Below are 24,476 nucleotides of genomic sequence, written 5' to 3' on the forward strand. Positions count from 1 at the left end.
TTGGGACGTTGTTAAACTTCTCTCAGTTTTTGGTATTTCGCTGATGACTTCCAAGGCCCTTTTCAGTATATCATAAGATGAGTATGAGGACAGTACTCAAAAGTGGGAACAACACTTTAAACATTTCCAATTTTCTTTTTCAGGATCAAGATATTTGAAGATGTCCGGAGGCTCATCCAGCCAAGTGATGTTATAAACAGAGTCGTCTTTAGTTTAGATGAGCCTTGGTAGGTGGTGTGGAAGGTGTGGGGAATTCTATTAATGGTACAAGAATGGGGCATTTTGACTTCTTAATCCATTCCTACACCCAAAAATAGCATAATGACTATTTAGGTTAAATATTTCTACAAGGAATCTTGTTGTTCAGACATGTCAAACTGTGTGCAAGAATAGCAAGACATCTTCACGTGTTCTCTGTTTTATTATAGGCCTTTGCAAGACAGTGCTTCCAATTGCCTGAGGTTCTTCTCCAAGTTTGAGTCGGGAAATCTTCGCAAAGCCATCCAAGTGCGTGAGTAAGTAAGGAAAACCACAGTGGGTAGCCCTGGCAGCACTAGAAAGCAGGTTATGTTAATCTCTTCCTTATTTTTCTTTCTGCAAACTCACACTGGTATCTTGACATTGGCCGTGAAGAGAGTATATACACCATGAAAATGGCAAGTGCTACTAATGAAGGCTTTCCTCTCGAGTCAGTTGTTAAGCGTTTATTGACATACCACAAGAGAACACAATGGCTGATGTCACAGCAAGGTGAACTGTTCACCAGAAGTATAAATGTGTCTTGTATTCCCACATTTAGATGTGAGTGCCATTTATACTAGGCCATTTATACTTCCTCTGATGCCAAGGTTGGTGCTATTTGTTTTTGGTTTGTTTTGCTTTTGGTACCAGGGATCGAACTTGGGCCCTTGCACTTGCGAGCCAAGCCGTGGAACCACTGAGCCAAATCCCTGCTCTTTAGGTTGGTGCTGTTGACATGGTAGAGTACAGTGTTCCCTATCTTACCTCGCATGTCTATTGATGCCATGGCTGTGGACTGAGGTAAAAATATTCTCCGGGCTTCCATCTTTCATCCCAGGGAATTTTCAGTGCTGTGCATCTTTGGAAAATCCTACCAATTTTTTTTATTAATAAAAGAGGACTTCTTAGGTAAGGAAAGAGCTATATTTCCCATACACCAAAAAGCAATATATACAACCCATCTGCTATGGGTAAACTTCTGATAAATACTCCCAGAACAGTTAATGGTACAGTGGCCACCACTTTGCAACCAGAAGACTGAGCAAGATGCTCAACTAACTGTATGGCTTTATTTCCTTACCCATAATATGAAGACAATCATAGTACCTGCTTCACAGGTATTTTGTGAGAGTTAAGCACTACACAGAAAGCTGTTAAGACTAGTATCTGCCACATGGTAAGCAAGCACTCAGTCAACATGAGGTCTACATATTTACCATGAATAGAGCTCAGAACTTGGTATGACTTCTGACTTATTTAATATCCACCTAAGGAGCCATTTTTGAATTTTTTTGGGGGTGAGGGAGGTGATTGTTTTTTTTTTGCACATGAAACCTTTCAAGGGAGCCCAGCATATAAGACAGAGACAAACTGAACTACTTGGGCAAAAGAAGGGAAAGGCATCATCAAAATTCCACTTCATCCCTGTTCTCTTTCTGTTAGCTTATCTTCTACTTCTTCCTATGGATCCTATTTTCATTATTCCTTCTCTTTAGAGTCATGTTCAAAGGATTTGGGAGACAATACTTGATTAAAAGTCTCCTACCCAGATAGGTATCAGTCCAGGATATGCCTAAACTGGTGGCCAGTTCAAATGTCTTTCTCTCTACATCTTCATTTGAGCAGAAAGTGAAAACCTGATTAGCAAACCAACCAGGTATGGTCAGGGTAACAGGAATCAAATGACAGAAAACAAAGCTACTTACTGTAAAAAAACAACGACAACAACACCAAAAAACACCTTTACAATCACCGTTTAGAGAGTGTACAGTGGCAGTAGTGGATACTTTGAGGGTCACAGAGTTTCCAGAATTGTTCTTACAAGTGGTACTCAGTGAGTTATGCTTTATTCATTGCACAGTAAGCCATATGGTTAGAGTGTGGTCCTTATAGCCCAAATGTGAAGATTGGGACTCCTATTAATCATCTCTGCTCTGCTTTCATTAGTCTTATACCAAGCCCTATCTTTTCATGATAAATGACTACATAGATAGTAAAAGGTCATTTTTCAGGGCTTTTGAGTGAAGAGTATAAATGGATTAGGGTGAAAACATTGCCTTTTTTTAGAAGAGCAATTCAAAGAGAATACCAAGAAGATGTGACAATAATATTTGAAAATGAAATTATCTGATAATAATATTTAAGTCAAAACTGCCTTAAAAAGTGTGTTGCTAGAGCCAGAAAATTAATTACATAGCAACTGAGAAGGGACAGACAAGAACCTCTTAGGGTAATGGAATTGTTCTCTACTGAATAGTAGTCACACAGGTGCATCCAGGTGCAAGTGAATTAATTGAGATATACATTTATGATTTGTGCACTTTACTGCACATAAGTTGTATCTCACTTCCATTGCTAGTGTAACTCATGTTCTTTGCTTTGTTGGGGGATTTATATCACTCATTACTTAATCTTCACAAACACAAATTTAGACATTCCACTATACATATGAGGAAACTGAGGCTCAACAATAATGTTTAGAATCAAACAGTAGAGGCGTACTCAAACCAGATGTGATTGAACTGCCTTGGGATATATCAGACCTGCAATTTTCTAGCTGGAAATTTGATGAAAAGATACCTTTCCACTGTACAGTGAGCCTTCTAATACTAAGGTCACTCTCCCCAAATTTCCAAAGCCTTTGTCCAATATGGTGAAATGAGAACAATTACTGTACTTTGTCATCCACTGGAGAGCCTGCAGCTTGGATCTATATATAATCTAGAACTTGAGACTCATAGATTCTCATTTGCTCTGAAGTCTTTCCAGGTAGCCCTCTTACTTGCTTCTGCCTTTGCAGGTTTGAATATGACCTGCTGCTCAATGCTGATGTGAACAGTGCGCAGCTCCAGCAGTGGTTCTACTTCAAGGTGAGCGGCATGAGGACTGCCATCCCCTACCGCTTCAACATCATCAACTGCGAGAAGCCCAATAGTCAGTTCAATTATGGTATGAGCTTGTGGGGATTAGGGGCTTTCTGAACAATAACAAGGTGTTATCACTTCCTGTCTATCTTACTGTAAGAGCCCTTGCTTGGGGTCCCAGAAAGTTTGAAGTTAGATGGACACATTTGGGCAAGACAATGGCCCTCCCATACCATATTGTGACTGTGGTGGTGGGGGGGGAGCTGCAGACCCTCACTCTACCATAGAATGTTAATAGCACACATAACATTCCACTATGTCCTCATCCCTTGCTCCACCTTGAACTATTAGGTTGGTGAGCACTATCATTTTTTTTTCTTTTCTACATTTCTTAAATCTCACATGAACAAATGTATTAGCCAGTCATTTATAAAATAGGAGAATAGTAAACTCCAACTGAACAACACTGCTTTACACTTTCAGAAAACTCTGGGGAAATTTTAAATTCTCCTCAATATCTGTGATCCATTTTGAAGGAGACATTCAAGAGATAAAGACCAACCAGCAGTCCATACTTACTTTGACTATTTCTATTCCTGGGAAATTCTTGTGTTATTGCTAATTCAGTAGTAATTTATTGGGTGGTCTGAATAGGGAATAAGTATTCCCACATATCTAGGTCAGAGCACGAGATACTACCTCTATTTCATACTAAGTAAATTCTTGTTGCAATGGAAAGAGAAAATGGAACCTTTATTTTTGTATACACTTTGTATGGCTTTGTTGTCACAAACTTGGTGATTTAAAACAAGACAAATTTATTCTTTTACAGTGCTGGGGGTTAGCCGTCTAAATCAGTTTCACTGGGATGAAGTTAAGGTGTCAGCAGGGTTCTGTATCCTTGCAATTCCAGGGGAAAATCCATTTGTTTTTCTTTTCCAGTTGCTAGAGTGACATTCTTTGACTCCTGGTTCCTTCCTTCATCCTTGCATCCAGCAATGTAGCATTTTCGCATTTCTGTCTAATTCAGTCCTGTGGCTTTGCCACTGTACTCAAATCTCCCTTTTGCTTCTACTTTTTAAAGATGTGACTGCAATTGGGGCCAATAGGATAATCTCTCCATCTCAAAATCCTAAACTTAATCACATTTTCAAAGTCCTTTTGGCCATATATAGTTAACCTTCACAGTTGACAAGGATTACGAATTGCATATCTTTGGGTACCATTATTTAGCCTATAACAACTCTCTTTAAGGTTTCTCTTTCCTTCACAGATTAAGTTCTGCTTTGATTTTATGTAGGGATGCAGCCAACCCTCTATTCCGTGAGGGAGGCCCTCCTTGGCAGATCCACCTGGATACGGACAGGCCATGACATCTGTTATTACCAGTAAGTTAGAGTCTTGTTCATTTCTTTTTCTCTGCCTCGTTATTCCTACTCAATGTCTTGCTTTTCCATATTAAGCATCAGCAATCTGTGTTTGTCCTCAACACTTGTCACTCTGTCCCAGTGGCAAAAGTCTTCCTTTCAGAAGTATAAGTGTTAAGTGGCACTCACAGGAAACACCAAGAAATCACTTTTGACTTGATGGAAAATGGCTTCTCTTCTTTTATGCACATTGAAACTGTTAGACTTTGTTAGATATTAGAAGTTATATAGGCTTAATCTCTGATTTATGCCTCAAGCCTTAATTTTTTTTTCCTGTTTCCATTGGAAAGAATGAACAAAAGGTCTGTGATAATCTGGCCTATTCATAATCATCCGTGTTTCAGTTTTCTAAAGTATAAGGCAATGAGTAGGTGACAAATATACTTAAGTAACTCTTCTTCTGCAACAAGATAGTTTTATGGAAAAATATAAGAAGGAAATGTTGCAGTATCCATCTTCAATCTTCAGTTGATCAGTAGCCAATTTTATTAATTTATTCTGTAAATTTGTGGTGAAATTTAAATTATCCATATTTTTTAATGAAACAAATGGATTCCATAGCCATTAATTGCTTATGTGTGCATTTTGCTCAGGTGCAAAATAAAATTCAAATATGTACGAAAAAGGATAGGATTTGTTAGGACAGGTAGAATATATGTAATTCATTATCATCTCATTGCTAGTTTCTTATGAAAAATGATAGTCAAGTACTTATTTTCTTGGGTAAAGTAATCCTTATCTCTTTCTAAGATTATAAACGGCCCCTAAAAATCTATTATCAGACATTCTAGAGTTTAGGACTGTTATCATTATAGAAAAGTAGGAGGGTATACCTACTTAATGCCTCTTGGCTTTTGAGTCTGTGATGATAGTATTGATAGGAAAGGTCAGGGTTAGATAAAAGCAAAAATCACATAGAGATAATGACAGTCCACAAAAGACAGAGCTGGGCTGACTAATAGTCTGTAATAAAAGAGTTGGCAGTCATCAGTCTTTGATGCATTGATATGAATTTTATCTTAACACTATTTTCCTATATTGTTTATTCAGAGCAAAATAGTATGATTTTGTGGGATTTCCAGTCACCTAAATGGCAATTCCTCTCTGACCCTCTTATCTCAAATCTCTCAGGGATCGCTATATGGTCGAAAGAGATTTAGATTAAAAATATTACAAGGTTGTAGAATTCAGAATTTCAGGAAAAGCAAATATGAAACCCTAAACATGAACCTGGGTGAGTCAAGAATTTTAACTTTTTATTTCCTCTGAAAATAGTTACTGTTATAAATGTGAAAGACCCAGCTAAATTCCACTTGGACCTGGAACATAGTCAGAGATTGGACAAACATAATATTTCACATCCTGTCCCGATAGGAAACAGCTTTCCCTGGAGTGTGCTCCTCTTGGAATGGGGGCGGGATAAGGAGCAACCTCATAGGGGCTTGGTATCTGTCAAGAGACAGAAGCAACCACACATCCAAAAGCACAGCCCAGGCCTAAGGGAAGCCGGTGTTAATAGCTTTTAGATTCATTAACAAGACAATTGTTATGTGATTAAAGAGCAACAGAGGGGTGAGATGAAAACCCTGCATGTGTAATGTAATTCATTTTTCATATTCCAGCAATGAATACAACTGAGATGAACGGATAAGATTGCCCCATTGTAATGTAGTTTGTTTTACAATACTACACCACATTATGTTAACCTGTTTCCAATAATATGATGTAAAAACAGGATAGATATGTATAATCTCTATTCACCCACAAATCAGAACCACCTCTATTATAAAATGGCTTTTACTATAAAATAACTTTCTCACTATGTGCTAACTCATCACAATTATTGAGTTGGCTTTAGGCAACTTCTTCACTTTATTCCTGCTTTTATATTAATTTGGGAGAACTTTACCTCCTTATTTCCTCTTGCCCTATCTGTCAGTAAAAATTCAGAAGTCATATTGTTATTATGCTGTTACATTCCCACGCTTAATGCTATAGGTTAAGGGAGGGATTGGGTGCTTGTTGTGGGGGTACCTGGGTATCAATATTAACTGTGACAGGAAAAATGCCACTTGGAAGGAAAGGAGTTGGAAGTTGACAGCAATGAGGAACAGTTGTAAAAGGGGACCGAATACTTTGTGGGGTCAATTGTCACCAGTGAGAAGTAGTTTCTAAATTTTTTGACAGTGTGCCACTAGTTGTCAACAAGATACTGTCTGACTTACTATTATAGATTATTTCATAAACTTTTAAAAGTAAATGACACCTCTACAATGATACTCAAATTATATACATCAGAAAACATGCTAAAAATTAATTTTAAATGATGAAAAAAATGAAACAATTAATAGTTTTGATAGCTCAGGTTGTAGTGGAAATTGTCAGCCAGAACATACAGACACGCAGTCCAGGAGAACAGAAGATGCATCCACAAGTTGTGTAGGCAAAGTGTACAGTTTTATTCTTAACACTAGGGGGTCTGTCTGGGACTTCTCCATGATGAGGCTGACCCCGCTTTGGGATGGAGCAGGGACAGGTTATACTATCAGGAGAGGGCGGGCTTGCAGGAGTTAAACACTTTACATTGGTTTCACAGAGCACAAGTCATTTGGGCCCAGCAAACTCACTGGTGATCAGATATTACAGATAGAAAACTCACTGCATAGAGCCATGTCCCACTTACACTCGGTGGGGAGATAGAAGTAATAAAACAGAACAAAGAAAATTCCTGCTTGAGAGAAAGTGTCCGGAACATGTTGAGGGAATGGGGGAAAACTTTTCCACCAGTAAGTTTGGCTTTAACTGCAGAGAATAATGTTCTCTGTTCAAGGTCACACTGTGCCTTTACAGTGGAGTTCACTATTAAAAATGTAGTTATAATGAGTCTTGTGGATAATTTTGAAAAATTATAGTGAACTTCCCAGGTCTAATTAGGTTATTTTTGCACAAAAGAGAGTTACTGAGAAAAAGCTGGTACTGAAGGTGGGGTGCAGGAAGGCACAACATCGTATTCTCTTTTCTCAGTCATTTGTCCTCATAGTGTAATATCCTTATTAATTGACGGCTTCTAAGTAGAATGTTAATAGTACTAATTGTCTATTTTAAGAGGTTTAGTTTAATTTAATTATGCTGTAAATGCAGCAAAATAAGCTTCTGTAAACTTAAATACCTTGACAGAGATAAATAAAAAAAGAAGAAAGAAGGGATAAGTTATTCCTGGTCCTTCTCAGGAAACCTCCTCCGAACTAACTGAAACTTAACTACATGACATATGAAAATAGTTGATGCATTATTTAATGCATTTTCATGATCCTTCCCTGGAATACAGCAGGGAGGAATGGATACAACCTCTTCCCTGCAATTGTACTTGTTTTGTCATTATTCATCGCTCAAGGTTGACGTGGATTGCATAAAGGCAGTTGTGTTAATCTTAAGATCAAATGTGACAATTTAGTGTTTTCTTATTACCTAGATAGTTAAAAATGCAAGAGGAAATGTTAATGTTTTCTCCTTTTACATAGTTGACTTCCTGCTTCCCTCCTGGAGGATCTCCTACTCCTTCTGTCCTGCACACATCTCCCACTCACCTTGCAGACCACTTGCCTTTATAAAACTAAGCAAGGGCAGTTTTTGTTTCTTGTTCATTTGCTTTCCCGTGGCCTGGTTCTTCTCCCCATGACACACTCAGACTCACACCTTTTTGAATTCTTCCTGGCTCTGATCTGAAGTCATTTTGGTGCTGAAGGGCAGAGGTGGGGCAGCTGCGCACTCTGAGTGGCTGTGTAATACACAGTGGCTGATCTCTTGTGACGTTTATCTGTGCTTGTGAGAGGAGATGGGACAGCTCACTCATGAAGACGAATGCCATACAAGAGCTCGGCCATTATGCATCCTTCTGTGGGACCTCAGGAGAGGGATCTGGTGCTGTACAGAATGTTGGAGATGCTGTGACACAGGGAAACCTGGCGATGCCAGTGCTGCCCTGCCTCATTAGATCTTGCTAAGTGAAATGGTGCACCATTGTTAAACAGGCTGTCGTCACTGCAAGATTCTCTAATTCACTCTCTGCCTTGTCATTTGCTAATTTCAGGCACACATAGGAAAAAATGACTTCTCAGCGTATTTTAAGGTACAAGTGATAATACATTGAGTTTATAACTATGTATTTGTGTACTTTGCTCCTTGCTTCATAGAAGACTTTATGATTACAAAAGTACAGATCTTTCCAAATATAAGTGGTTCATAGAAGGGGGAGCCATGGGGAGCTTCTTAACACTGGAGCTGTTGGCCCTATCCACCCAGCTTATCTGTGATTTAAGATTTATTTGGCATCCAGCCAATCTGAAAGCACACATTTTTGTGTGGGGGGCAGGTTTCTTTTTTTCATCTGAAAAGTAGATTGAGGAGTGAAAGTTTTTTTTTTAATCTTATTGAGTTTATTGGTACTTTTGAGGTATACAGTACAGTTACATTCATCACTGGGGTCTTGTACCTTTAAAGGAGAGGTCTTGGTTCTCATTTTTCCCCTTACCTCTGCCTTCCCTTCCCTATTTACAAATATTTTATTTCCATTTTTTCATTTTCTCATATTTTGTTTTCTTTTCCCTTATTTCCTTTCCCCTACCCTTCCCACTCTCCCTACACCTTTAACCCTTTTCTTCCTATTTCACATTGTCAATTATAGCATTAGAATCTTATGTACAATTATAGTTTTTCACACCAGAGACATTATTTGGTATTTACACATATGTGATTTATTTATTTCACTTAAGAGCATATCCTCAATATGCATCCATTTTCCTATGAATGACTCTAATTTCTCATTCTTTATGGCTGAGTAATATTCCATTTTATAGAAAAACCACATCTTCTTTATCCAGTCTCCAACGGATGGGCAAATGGGCTGTTTCCAAGTTTTAGCTATTACAAAGTGTTCTGCTGTAAACATGGGTGCGCAAATATTACTGTGCTATGATTCTTTTAATTCTTTTGGAAAAATACCCAGCAGAGGGATGGCTGGGTCAAATGGAACCTCTAATCCTAGTTCTTTGAGGTATCTCCATATTGATTTCTATAGTGGTTGCAGCAGTCTGCACTCCCACCAACAATGGAGAAGGGTTCCTTTTTCCCCACAACCCCGCCAACATTTGTTATTGGCTGATTTCTTGATAGCAGCCATTCTTTGTGGGGTGAGGTGGAATCTCAGTGTTGTTTTCATCTGCATCTCTCAAATAACCAGTGATGTGGAACATTTTTTTCATATATTTATTTGATGCTTTTACTTCTTTGTCTGAGAAATGTCTGTTCATTTCAGATGCCATAACAGACTCACTGAGAGAGAAATTAGGGAAACAATTCCTTTCACAATAGCATCAAAAAAAAAAAAGAAGTATCTAGGAATCAATCTAATGAAAGAAGCAAAACACCTCTGCACTGAAAACTACAGCACTCTGAAAAAAGAGATCAAAGAGGTTATAATTATGAAAATGGAAAGATATTCCCTGCTCCTGGGTAGGAAGAATCAACATAGTGAAAATGGCCATACCTCCAAAACTGTTATACAGATTCAGTGCAATGACAATTGAAATTCCAACAGAATATTCCACAGACCTAGAAAAAATAATCCAAAAATTCATTTGAAACCAGAAGAGACCTAGAATAGTGAAAGCCATCCTAGGCAACAGAGACATGATAGCGGGTATAACAATTCACAATTTGAAACTATATTACAAAGCCACTGTGATACAAAACAGCATGGTACTGGCAAAGAAACAGACCTGAGGATCAGTGGAATAGATAGGAAGATACAGAAACAACTCCAGATGTACTCAGCTACATCATTTTTGACAAAGGAGCCAACAATCCTCAGTGGAGGAAAAATAGCCTCTTTAATAAATGGTGTTGGAAAAACTTGATTTCAACCTGCCAAAGATTAATACTAGACCCTTATCTTTCACCATGCACTAAACTAAAATCCAGGTGTATTAAAAAAGAGTCACTAATGCTGGAAGATAAGTTAGGCAGAACTCTGAAGACATTGGCATAGTAAAAGACTTTATGAACAAATCCTCAGTAGCAGGGGAACTAACAGAAAGAATCAACAACTGGGATCTCATCTTACTAAAAAGCTTCAGCACTGCAAAAGAACTAAACAGCCATCAACAGAACTAAAAGACAACCTACAGTGTGGGAAAAAATTTTTACCAGCTGATCCTCAGACAAAGGACTATTATCTAGAATATATAAAGAACTCAAAAAAACCAGCCCCCCTAAATATAAAGACCCGATTCAAAAAGAGGAGTGAAAGTTTTTTAAAATCCAATTTCCACCACTCATTCATGACATGACTTTGGGCAAATTATTCCAACTCCTCTCATCCTTAGATTCTTTGTCTAGGAAATGGACATAGTAATGATGAGTCTACTTAGCAGAGCTCTTCTGAAGATCAAATGATAGGAGATGAATCACTGGGAAGCTCAGAATAGTGTCTGTGCATAGCAGGTATTCAACGAATGCCAGTGATTATAATTGGTAATTACTAGAAACATCTTAGTAGCATCAGATGCCAATGATAGAAAGAATAGTAGTAACTTCACTATCTCTTATTTGGATTATTTTACATTCCTTCTGTTATTTTGGAATCGAAGTTGAGAGGTAGCCCCGATTTATGAAGACTAGAACTTCAGTTTCTTACATTCTGAAATGGGCCAAAGGATTTCTTGTCCTTTTATCCCATTTCTAAAAGGCAGGTGATGTAATGAAAAAAAAAATCTTAATTTCAGAGGTTACTTCAAACCTGGGATTGTATCCTGTTTACTGTACTTATGTGAAATTGCTCATAGCACTTAATATTAGGATCTATAATGTTCCTGTCTATAGAACATGTATAACAATACTGTATTTACCTTGAAAGGATGTCATTAAGATTAGATATAAATATGTTAAATATCCTAATATTCCTTGAGTCTTAAATCCATTTATTGTACAAACTTCAACTGTTATATCCAGGCAAGATACGAAAATGCCAAGCATAAACATACACAAATGAATAAGCTTGATCCTTGCTATTAGGTGATGGCAATGAGGGAAACATACAAGTGATGAGAGCTATGTGAAAGGGGAATATCGTGGAAGGCTTTCTAAAAGAGGAAACATTTCAGCCTTGAAGGAACAAAAGGACTCAGCTAAATGAAGAAGAGGGAAAGGGCTTTCTATGCAAAAGGAGAATATGGGAAGCCTCCAAAATATGAAGGATGTCTGTTACTTCTTTGCAGACATCCCTCAGCGTGTTGACCATTATAACTGAGGAAACAAAAATAACTTGTTGACAGATCTCACTCTGTCAAAGACCATTTGATTTGTTACAAGCCAAATGTTTCCCTTTGGAGATTTAGCAAATGTTTCATCTTAAAGATGACGTTATTGGCAAAGGTTAAAGGTCTCCAAAGAAGGCAGTTTTTGCTGGGGATAGATCTCATGCACAGCACCTGCTACAGTACGGCCACAAGGAGACTGTGCTGGGGAAATATGATGTCTGCTTCTGGTTCAGCTAGAGTCTATACCCCACACTAGGGCTGTACCTGAATCTCTGTTAGCCAAAACTCATTCTACATTAGGTGACATCCAGTGTCTTAAATTCTAGCAACTTGTAGCCATTCAGCTACAGGGATTCACACATCAGGTATGTGGGTGTGCTGGGTGTGAAAAGGCAGATTTGATATAATCAAAACCACCACACTTGTACACATACCTTCAGTCTGTAGGGCCATGGAAGCTCAAAAGGTAAGAATTAGCCCATTTTATTTCTCTTTGTATTTCATGATAGCTCTTCTTCCTTCAGAGTCCAGGTTTGGTTTGAATGTGAAGGGAAGATCAGAGTAAATACAGATATTTTATTGTCTCACTTTCTCTCTCTTTCTTGTTCTCTTCTGTGGTTTAATTTGCATATGATGAATCTGCTTAATACTGTCCTTAAGCATTCAGTGGAAAAGCTAAAAAAAAAGTAAAGACCATACCAGTAAGATTGCCATCACTGGCCTTTATGGGCATTGTCTTAATTACATTTCTCTCATTGCTGAGACAAAATACCCAGTGCATAAAGTCAAAGGGGAGAAGGATTATTTAGCTTACTGTTTGTAGAAATTTCAATCCATAAGTGGCTGACTCCAAGGCAGGGTGGCATGGCAGACAGGCATTGCAAAAGAAAAATAGTTCATGGTGGTCAGAAGTTAGCAAAGCAAGCAAGGGAGAAGACAAAGCTCTTTCTGTCCCTTATATTGTATCCAGGCTACCAGAATTAAAGTAGTGCCAAACCAATCACACACTCTTTATCTAAGTATCACACACTCTAGATTCAGCCACCTCTGAAAAAGCCCCATCATAGACCATGTGGGACTTTGGGAGGACATCTAAACAGTAACCATAACAGGCATTTGGGTCAAGATGCAGATTCTTTCTTCACCATTTGAGGGTGAGGAAGTACAGTGAGGCACTAGATGTGTATTTCCACCTGCCTTTATGTCCACGAATGTTTATGTGTGCATGCACTCAAATGTATATGTTCACAAGTGAAGCACCCTTTCATGCTTTGATTGGCTGTCCCCGGATCATTTCATTTCATTGGCTCTTCTACTGTAAGGAGCTGTGATCGACTAGAATGTGTTGTTCACCTAGGGATAAACTGAATACATCTTTGCGATGGAGCCTTTACAAGCGAAGCCAGAAAGCCAATAAAAGATGGAGTACATGTGTCTTGCATGATTTATAAGCTGTCATGTGCTTCTTTGCATATTTTCTTAATGAACACAGTCTTAGCTTTTGGAAAAACTTTAGAACTTTGAAGAAATCTTTTAAAAATAGATCCACTTAGGTATCAAGATTTACAAGTGTGATCGAAAAATTCAGTGAATGTTTAACTTTAAAAAAAGTACAATAAAAGACACACTGCCATTAACCTCCCTCAAAAATATTGCCCCCTTCTTCTAGCACACTTACCCTGCCATTCTTGCCACTTTATTTATTATTATTATTTTTTGGTACTGGAGATTCAACTTGGGCCCTTGCACTTGTGAGGCAGTGGCAGAACCACTGAGCCAAATCCCCAGCCCTACTTGCCACTTGCTAAATAAGTTCTGGAAATTATTTTTCATGAGTGTCTTTTATGAAGTATGATAAATATATAGCGAGTACAGATACTAAGTTCCATCCATCAGAAAGGCAGCCTTGTGTTTCCTCATCCACTTTATTCACTGGATTTGGTACCGTGTCACTTCTGGCACTTCCCCAAAGTTAAAATGAACATGAAGGCTAAACATTTTGAATGAATTCAGGCCATCAAGGTGGCCATGAAAGTGCAAGTAAAGAAACTCATGAAAGAAGACCTCCAGAACTGCTTCAGAAGGTGGCAAGCACTTTGGAGTAAAATGCAGTTGGAGTGAAGGGCAGTATTTTGAGGAGTATTAATAGCAATGCGTCTTTTACTGTAATACATTAAAAAAATTAAACATTCCTCATATTTTTATTTCTATTTCTATAAGCACAAAGGAAATGATTTTTATTAATGTGATAATGAAAAGTTGGTGGGACAGTGGCTTAGGGCATAGGTTGTCATGGGATATCCTTTTTCCCTAGAATGACCATGGCTTCAGGTTGCCATGTTGACAAAAGCTGAGGTAAGTGAAACCTATCAAGTCGCAGTTGGTGGGATCACTGGTTTCTCTTATTTCTGTCTCTGGCTTTATGAAAATTATAACCCCACAAAACCATAAGAAAAAAGATTGTACATTTTCTTTTAGTTCCACTCTTACATGCTTTTTTTTGTGGAGGATAGCACAAAGGCAGAAAAGAATAACCTATATACACAACAGTAGTAGTCTGTTTTTCTCCTACTTCCCCTTTCCCCTAATAAAACAAAAGGCACATTGGCTAGTGAGCCAACTCTCTGTGTGTTCAAAGGTGGAATTGCATCTTTTGGTGTCTGGGTGTATTTTGCGTTATAATGCAGCCTTATTGCTAATATTTCCCTGGAAAGTTTGCATAGCTGTCTCAGTGTCAACAGGCAGGGCAGGAACACAACTGGACTGGCCGCAGGTGGAGATAACATTGCCTGGAATGTTCTTCTGGGTGCAGTTTTCTTTGATACTGTTTTCTAAAATATTAAGACTGGTTCTTCCTCTTTGATAAAAGTCACAGTGCATTATTAAGCTTTAAGATGCTGAAGTACATTCAGGGTACAGATACATTCCTTTGGGAAGAAAGTATCGTGTAGTAGAAAGAACAAAAGCTTTGCAGCCAGAGAGATTTTGGTTTGAGTCCTTTTTCCATCCTTTGTCTTTCTTTTATCAACTTTATCAGTACATTTTAGGCATACGTTATGACCACATTCATCACTGGGAATTTGTACCTGTACGTGATATATCTTACCTTAAGTAAATTAATTGCTCTAAGTTTTCATTTCTTTATCCACACAGATTTTTGCAATATAACATAAGATAACGTACATTAAGGATGGAGTTGAAACTAAGTGTACAGTAGTGATCGCTAGTAAAATCCATTTAGCAGTTGGAGGGGAAAGGAAGGAACTGCATCTTGTGTGGCCTGGGACAGACGGGGATGGGAGGAACCCAAATCTGGGTAATGAAGTGATGTCTGAAGTCGAATCGCAGGACACACAGAATTATGTGCATTTTCTTCTGAATTCTAGCTCAATGACTTTAGCTTTCATTTCCAGACACAGCAAGGAAGGGTGCATGGCGATATGTGCCACAGTTGGGAGGCAGGTGTGCCAGGCTTATGCACTGCTGGGCCAACTTGCGACCCCGCTGTGAGTTCACTTGCACATTTCTCTGCTTCCTAAATTTTACACACAAAAGTATTTTGAGTTAAGCCTGCTTTGCTAGTATATAACAGACAAGGTTTATAGCATCTAGGACACTGTGTGACTCGCGCCCCCCAACCCCCTCCTCATTCTCTTCTCTTTTCTTTAGAAATCATTATCGCCAGAGTGCAGCTGCCATGGGTGGAGCATCTGGGAAGTGTTATTACACCCTCACCTTCGCTGTCACCTTCCCACACAGTGAGGATGTCTGCTACCTGGCCTACCACTATCCCTACACATACACAGCCCTCATGGTAACCTCCTCTATCACTGTTATCCTATAGGGTGGGGGTGGGGATTTCCCTCAGTTTTTCCTGAGAATATTCTGGAGACCCTGGCATCCTGGGTGGGTGGAAGGGAACTATTTCCTTTCTTAAGGGGGCTAGGTTTTGTTGGCATTGACTTGGTGGATTTCTGTCTCCTTCCCTGGATGGAGCAGGGGGCTTAGTCATGCCTACATCCTTCTGAAGGCCCTGGATGTCTGTAGGTTGAGTGTGGGAGGCAGGGGCTTTCCTTAGGGACGTGTCATTAAAAAGTCCTCAAGTTTGGGCTGGGGGATTTAGCCCAATGGTGCTGCACTTGCTTTGCAAAACGCAAGGTCCTTAGTTCAATCCCTGGTACTGGAAAAAAAAAATGTTCTAGAGCATGAAGCAGTTAGATCAACATTGAATTGGGATCAAACCATACAAGTAAGCTGCATGACAAATTAAAGGGCTCTTCCTGGAGGAAACGAGTAGAAGGCAGGAAGGAGACAGCTGGAAAACTCCATGGTCTGTGAGCAAGCAACCATTGCAGATTCTCTGGTGGTTTTCCTGGCCGTAGACCAGAGGCTGCTGGAAGGATCCAGGGAGTACAAACAGAGAAGAAGAATAAAATATTGAATCACTGATCACTTGTGATGTTTTTATAAGGAGTATAGCAGTAGCCAGTCTATACTCATAGCTAGCATGCTTGCATTCTGTAAGGCCTTATACAAAATTCAGGAGAAAATTTTTAGTAAACAGTTTGCTTAAACCACGTAGATTTCTATCATTTGAAAAAGTTGTTAAACTATAGCTTTCCCCTAGCTATTTCATGGGTATCTCAAAGATTAATGAGCTACAGTATCTTCTCCAAAGTACTTTCATCCTCTGTGTTAATGTAAAACATTATTAGCATATTTATAATAATATATGTGTATATGATTGTGTGTATCATTTAGCCTGAAGGATGTGCATTTTCATTTTAAGACTGTGATAAGGAGTTGGGAAAAATAAGAACCATGGACATATTTCCCTTCAAAAGAATGCTCAGGTATGAATGGAAATTTTTCTCATTGAGCAGGCACATTTTAAACTGCTTGGCTAACCACTCCATGAAAATACATCTGTCCTTCTCTCCATATGTTGTCTTGCCTGAAGAGAGACTTTTATTGGTTTCCAGATTGCAAAAGATACACAACTAGTATTATTTGTGTAACACATGAAGAAAGCTTGAGAAGTTAATCCAAGAAATGTGCATCATACACTATTCTGAAACAAGCAATGTTTGTTATAAAACATGTTTTTTGCCTTTTGGGATGGAGAACAGCAAGATTCATGATCTCCTTCCACAGCTGTTTTGACAGTCTCCGTTGTGAAATGCTGCACGTGTAAAGTCTACTGGGGAAGGAGATTCTTTTTTGAATATATGTCTGTCTTTTTCACTGGAGGAAGGGACTGTGGGTCCAGGAAACTCTTCTTTTCACTCATTAGAGTATGTTGGATCCTGCTGAGATTCCTGGTGGCAACTAATATAAAACAGAATTCAGAAGGTTTGGGAAGTTGTCTAATTCACCCTTCACATTTATCGAAGTAAAAATCTGAAGCCCCAAATCCCATATCAGGCTAGCAGCCAAGCAGGGAAAAGCTCGCTGGCCTTTGATGTCAATTCCAGTGGCCTTTCTACTTACTGCAGGAGTGTAGGATAAATTCAGACGAATTTCTACCCTGAGGTCAGCTCAGTGTCTTCGCCTGTAACAACATACAACAGCTACTAAAATGCAGTCAAGTTTTATGTAAGTACAGGTAACCAATAGACATCTCTGATGGTTGAGTTAAAATCATCATCCACGGTTTTTGTATGAAATGTTGAGTGCTGTGGGTGTCATTCATCTGTGGGGTAAAGTTTCTTATCAAACACGGTCAGCTCTTTTTCTAGGATGATCTGATGGGCTCTTGCTAGACACCTACAACCTGGTTCAAAGTCTTTAACCCTTGCAACCTGGCTTCAGCCACACTTGGATGCCCACTTAATTTTTGGAGATTTAGATAAAGCACAGGTTCTAAAATTTATAATTTCTGAATAATGCTGTAATCAGTTCATTCAGTGGAATCAGTGGGGAAATAATTTCGTCTTGAAAGGAGACAAAAACACAAGAAAAGTGAACCCTCTCAGTCACTTAGTCTCACTGAGAGGGTGAGAGGCCCCTTGGTAATTGATCTTTATTGGCTTGTTACTTAGCCTATTGACTATGAAAGTTTGAGTAGAGTTAATGAGAGAGAGAGGCAGGAAAAGTGATACCTTCTTATTTCTCTAAGTGAGCAGACCAGGGTTAGAAGGACAATTTGTACTTGAAAGTGAAGGATATGTATCCTCAATTTTAGGTTTTACATTTCCAACAACTCATGGTCTTAGTCTTCTCTAAGTTTAAAACAATAATTGATTCTGTGACTTCTCTTGAAACACCCTTCCTCTGCCACGGATAGAAATGAGTACATTCTGTAATGCACACTAGTCATTTTTATTTTTTATTTTTTGAACGTGTCCTAAGGAGAAACAGTTTTTCTTCCAAAAAATCAGTGATAAATTGAATGTGAATGATACCCCAAGGGCAGAATTAACTGTATGTTACTTGAGGGTTATGCTGAGGGGTGGAAAATACATTTCTACATGGAATTCACAATTTGTAAATCTCTCATAATATGGACTATGTTTAATAATTGCAGACATTTTTATAGCAGAGGACTTGTTATGCTGGATGTTTTTCACTGTGAGTACAATTTGAAACTTTAAAAAATTTTATTATTCTCTTACAATAAGAGAATTACTATTTGGTTCTTTCAAATTGATATCTTCCAGATGCTTGTCAGCAATTCTGTTGGATAATTGTCCAAATTATAGCATTAAAATAAAGCTGAAAGAGATACAATATTATTATAATTCTGAAACAAACAAAAGAAGTTATATTTCAATCAACTGTATCAGAATATCAGTAATTGTAATGACTGTTAAAGTGTTGTTTGTTTTGCTTGCTAAAGATTGGTATTATGTTTTGGGTTGTCTCTAGGTAGCCAGTAGTAGTCTTTTAAAATGGGGCCCCAAGACATTTTCTGATGGATATTGTAGGCGGCAAGGAAATGAGATCTCATAAACTGGCAAGAGATAAGAAAAGTGACTGTAAGTAGAGTTGGGAGAACTTAGAGCTTTGAAAGGGTAGAACAGAGCTTTTCACTAGACCCGCTGTGGAAGATGTTACCACAGTTATCTTCCAAGATTAGCAATGGAGTGTGGTGTAGGGAAAGGAAGAGCAGGAGGGAAAAGGAGGGAGGAGGGATGTTATATATTCAGTATTTTACAAAGGACTCTGAGTAAAAAGAGTTGAAGACGTGTCAGATGGAAACATTGACTTATATGTGGTACATCAAAGATGAAAGGAGTAAGCCATAAATCAGTGTTGTCAGGTAATCAGTAGTCAGAGACCCATCCTTGTATGAGTGCAATAAAAGGCCTTGATGTTGAGGAGGTGAGCCTGAAGGCCCACCCTGCAGGAGCCAGGATGTGGATGGATGGTGAAATCTTTTGCCACATGGACCCCTGAATTCAAGGGTCTTGTGTGCAATGTAAGAATAAGCTCTGGAGTCAGACAGGCCTGGATTGGAGCCCTGACTCTGTGTTTCCTTGCTCTGTAGTCACAGGCAAGTTGTTTAATTTCTTTTTTCCTTGATTTTAACCTGTAAAATGGAACACAAAGACAGTTATTATACAGGCTGTTTTAAAGATTAAATGATTAACACATGGAAAGTATCAGTAAAGTGCCCATATCTGTGTTTACATCTAGTAAGCAATGGATGATAAACACTGGAGCATTTATTCTTTCCTTTATGATGATGTAGGATCATTTTCTCTGTTGACTGATTGGATATGCATTCCATAGTTCATGCTAAAATTAATAGTATATAAAAATCTAGGTAAAAGAAATGTATACTGATGATTTCCTTAGGGTGCTTGATTATGATTATTTTTTCTTTACATGCTTTTCTAAATAATCAGTAATAAAACTTTATAACGGAGAAAGGATAATAAGATTCTCTTTTCTTTATATTATAATTGGCAAATCTGTAAGCAGATACCTAGAGATTTATTGTTCCTCTCATTCTTAAAAGAAGTCCTAGGTGTTATAGGGCATAGCTCAGTACAGGGCACTTTGCTGGGGTGCTCTGGGTGCTGGGTTCCATCCCTAGCACTACCAAACAGAAAAAGAAAACCCAATCAGACAAAGTTAGTCCTTTTAAGTTAGGGAGAGTGGTATTGTCATTATCAGACTGGAATAGTTAGACAAAGTTGATTGGAACAAGCCGATAGTATGTTCTGTAGCTTTTATTTCACTTATAGGTGTTTTTGTTCTTATTTGTGCTTCTGTGATGAGAAGTCTTCAAATGTCTGATGAGAGTATTTATGCGACAACTGAGAACTAGGTAGTGCACAAATGAAATAGGCCATCTCCTTAGGTATGGGCTTTCTTTTAAATTAGGGGAATAAAGAGTGCCGTGCTTTAGGGGATAACAATAAGGAATGAACGGTTTTGAAGTGTATAGCACGTCCCACTTTTACCAGTAGCCATCGTCAGGGTAACCTGCTGAGATCTGGGTAAGTCTTTTATGGAAGTTTTAAAGGAGTAGCTGCTGAAGGACAGGGAGACAGAGTACTCCCATGGAGAGACACAGGGTGAGGCTATAGGCTAAGGTTATCAGCTCTGTACCTTTCACAGACAGAATTTTCTTTGAAGAAGTCAACTTCTCTGGGGGTTGCCACAATTGCCTTGAGTTCATTCCCAGTTTTATAAAGAAACCCACCCCTGTGGCTTTCACAGGGCCTTAATTACAATCACTTGGCACATGCATGCAGTGGCCCTGCTTCTTCCATCAATGAGCCTAACAGTATTCAATTAGGCGCAGCCTTTCTGGACCAGCGGTGGGATCATTTCACCTGGAGATCATTCCTAGGAAAATAAGAGTCATTTTTGTGAAAGGAAATCCAACGGAATTTTATAGTTGGTTTACGTCTAGCAGTCTTCTGTGTGACTGGAGCCCACGTAATGTCCTCAGGGTGGAAGTGTTCTACATTTAGTACATTATTTTTGGTGGCAAGTCCAACGGAAGTGAGATTCCAATGGGGGGTTCGGGGAGATGATATGGGGCAAGCCGCGGTTTGTGGAAAATGAGCTTAAGCTAAAAAATATTAAGCATTTGTTGAGTTCTAATACTATTAATCATTGTAAATGTAGCAATAAAACATTAAGAGAGTCTATGGAGGAAGAAGACTTTCAAACCACTTGTTCCTGCATATGTGGCTAGGGCACACAGTAAAGAAATACTGCTGGGTAGGATGGCATCCATGGGCACAGTGATGCTATTTCGATGTTTTTCTTCTTTTAGTTAGTGGTGCTTGATGACTTCCATAGGCAAACGTGCTGCAGGTTTTTTTTGGTATTGTTTCATATCATTTCATCCACCAGAGAGCTGTGGATGCTTTGTAACATCACAGCATAATGGTCTTTTCTTGAGAAGAGTCATTCTTAAGCAGGCTGTCCACCATCACACTAACACCCCATCAGTAAGAACTCTTGTGGCCATAGTAAAATGTGAAATAAATAGGAGTAAGGGGTGACAGTGGGGAGAAGAAAGAGAGAGAAGCTCATAGAGACAAATTTGTAAGGTAGTGTTTTCCAAAGTGTGTTCTGTAGCACTCCAATTTCCCGAGATTTTTAGAGAAAAATAATTTAACAGTCATGTTAATTCATGAAGCACTGTCTGCTAGTTTTTCTCCTAAGCATTCACAATGCATATTGGCATATTAAAGAATCAGAGAAACCCTACAATCATAACATATCCTCATATTTTTTAACTTCCCACTTTCCAAGTGCTTTGGTATAGATTTCTTGCCTCCTCTATCTCCCCGCCCCTACCCCAGCACTTATTACCATCTTGCAGGATACACTTTGGAGAATGCGGCATTAGTTTCCTTTCTTAATTTTGGAGCCTGAAATCTTGATAGGCGTCATGAAGCAAGATTCACTTAGTCTAGATTTCCATAAAAAGCATCATAAGAGCAGATTTCACCCAGAAATGTATGAAAGTGATAAAACATAATTTGTTCATGATCACAATGAGTATTATCTAAATTCAACATTATCCGTTATTTGTAACTAAGGTACTGGAATTTTTCTTTTCCAAGGTGCCTTAGAAACATGGCTAGCAGGGTGGAGACATTTCCATTCTTGTTCTGGGACACTCAGATGTCTACCTCCTCTATGAGGGTTTTAATTAATAATTTAAGATTAATTTTTTTCTTCAACATGAATTTCTACACTAAAGCCATTTTTTTACTGTGTGCTTTCTTTTATTGTCAGAAAATATGGTTTGTACCACTCCTTTTTAAAAAACATACAGTGAATTTTTAATGACTATATATGATTAATTTCTGTTAGGCTTTTATGAGTTTTTGAGGAAAATATAATAAAAGAAGTCCTCGTTAAAGACAAAGTTTGACATATATTTAAACAATAGCATGAAAATGTTCTGTATCTTTTATTTTTGAGTACTGCATTGCTTTCTTAAAAATTCCCACTCTTAGTGTAATTTTTCACCTTCTGCTGTTTTGTGTTATGTATTTCAATCCCATGTTATTTGATTCTTAAGATTTATGGGTTTTATATGTTCATTGTGTATCATGCCCTTTATTGAAATAAGATTTTAAAATTCCATTTAATGTACTTGATCCTGAATATGACTTTGTCATATATTACTGTTGCCATGCCTGCTTTAATTTATGTTTGCTTATCCTTTTAGTTTCAATATTTCTCCCTTAAAATATTTGAGTAGAGGCAAGGAAAATGAAAAAAATAGTATAGAAGTGCTTCTCATAGTCAGCATGCCTCTTTAATCTTACTTCTTACATACAATATGCATTGGAATTTTTAAAAAGTAATACAAAGTTTTCTGTTATTTAATAAGACTGATTAACTTGTTTATTCTTTTAGCCATTTTTATTATTCCTGCCCTTTAGCTTTTATGCTCTTTTTGGTGCTTCATTAATGTCTTTTCTTTCATTTTCTTATGTAACATGGTCTAGACATTTTTTTTGAGTTCTGCCCTCCAGTGTTTATAACTCTGCTGCCTCCCTTTTAGTTCCTAAAAATAGCATACTTGAACTTATATTTCTCCATCAACAATAGCAGCTAACATTGAGTGTTTCTTACATGACACATGCTTTTTGCATGCATTATATAGCTAAATTATACAACTACTGCATGGGTTAAATAATGGTATGTTTATACACACTTTAAAGATGAGAAAACTGAGTCATAAAGAGCTTAAGTAAAGAATTTCCATAGCCTTCCCAGAATCCACAGCCTGAATGATACCCCAGGCAGTTTGATGAACATCTTCCCTTTTCCTTAGCCCTCATGGTATACCCCCTTTATGTTTATAAGAATTAAATAATATTTTCATATCCCTGCAAGTTGAAACAGTTAACATTTTGTTTCAATTTATCCTTCCTCACTTATCTGTCTAATTTCACTTTTAAATTGTGATGACATCAAATTTTGACAATATGTACTGTACTAAATAATATTTTATGTTTGCTTTATACAGTAACCCTGTTTTTAATATTAATTTAGACTTAAACCTTGTTTAACTGAATTTTTATTAAAATCCTCTTACATTTTTCTTTAGCTTGATTTTGGGGCAACTGACATATGTTTCCAAGTTATTTTCTATAGAGAAAAGACGATATGTTTTCTGGGCTCTTGGCTATCTGAACAAGTGTGCTACATTTATTTGTGAACAAAATTATGGCTAGTGCAGGTGTACAGGATTATAATCCTTTCTGCTTTCAAACCCTAGGCATTGCTCCCTTTCCTCTGTTATCTAGTGCTGCTGAAGGAAGTGAGAGCCAAGAATGGGTTATTTTTGTGTATAGATATACTTACAATACATCTATTTACAAACACACTTACGGGGCCTCCCCCATGGGAACATGCAAGCCCTATTCTGCTCAACGAACAGTGATGTTAGGTTTAGACTGAGTCAGCCACATAAGCCTAGGCTTTCTGGAGAACTAAATTCATAGAGAATATAGAAAGAATACAGGGATGGCAAAAGACAACAACACAGCACACATGGAGGTTTAGTCAAGGTCACAGGACTCCCAAACATAGGTTATTTTGCTCCAGTCCCTCTTTCTAATGGACTTGTGTGGTCGTGAGAGATGATACTCTTTGAATGTGGTCCATGTCAGCCGAGGAAAGCTGTTGACCCTGAGCCTCCTTCAGCCCTAGCTACCAGAACCTTCTGTGATGCATGTTTATGCATGTTCAATTTAGCCACAGTGCCTCCTCACAGGTATGTGGCCACCTCCCTGTCTCTTGTATAGCTGCATCTGTCAATACCTTGAACGTGTTACTCTGTGAATAATCGAAACAGTGCAGGACGCAACTCATATACATAGGTGCCAGCTGAATTCTCTTAGGAGAGTTAGACTCTTTTTATGTCCAAAGTTGAAAGCACGGACATCTGCGGAGGGTCACATTTCTGCCCTCTACCTCTGTAGTAAATCCTTCCCACATGTAAACATTTCCTCTGCCTTTTGAGGGCACTACTCTCTTGTTTATAAGATATTTATGAATATTATCATGTTTTATGAATATTATCATAAGATTTGTATCTGCTTTTGTTTGTCGCATTTATGTAGTAGGCTTATCAAGTGCCGAGGAACAAGGTGAGTAGTTTTTCCTTGGCCCCATTAGTACCTCAATGAAAACTTTAA

General features: G+C 38.2%; 1 protein-coding gene across 1 annotated transcript in view; it reads left to right on the forward strand.

Annotated features, from left to right (window-relative positions):
- The window catches only part of Agbl1 (ATP/GTP binding protein like 1), a 702,610-nt gene that overhangs the window by 93,163 nt on the left and 584,971 nt on the right, over window positions 1-24,476 (forward strand). The window contains exons 11-15 of the mRNA XM_033761003.1: window positions 144-227; window positions 429-515; window positions 3,041-3,189; window positions 4,405-4,492; window positions 15,517-15,661. Coding sequence (XP_033616894.1) covers window positions 144-227; window positions 429-515; window positions 3,041-3,189; window positions 4,405-4,492; window positions 15,517-15,661 — 553 coding nt within the window. The remainder of the gene's footprint in view (window positions 1-143; window positions 228-428; window positions 516-3,040; window positions 3,190-4,404; window positions 4,493-15,516; window positions 15,662-24,476) is intronic.

Source organism: Fukomys damarensis, unplaced genomic scaffold, assembly GCF_012274545.1.
Source record: "Fukomys damarensis isolate Sample0158 unplaced genomic scaffold, DMR_v1.0_HiC HiC_scaffold_7, whole genome shotgun sequence".
NCBI classification, from domain to species: domain Eukaryota; kingdom Metazoa; phylum Chordata; class Mammalia; order Rodentia; family Bathyergidae; genus Fukomys; species Fukomys damarensis.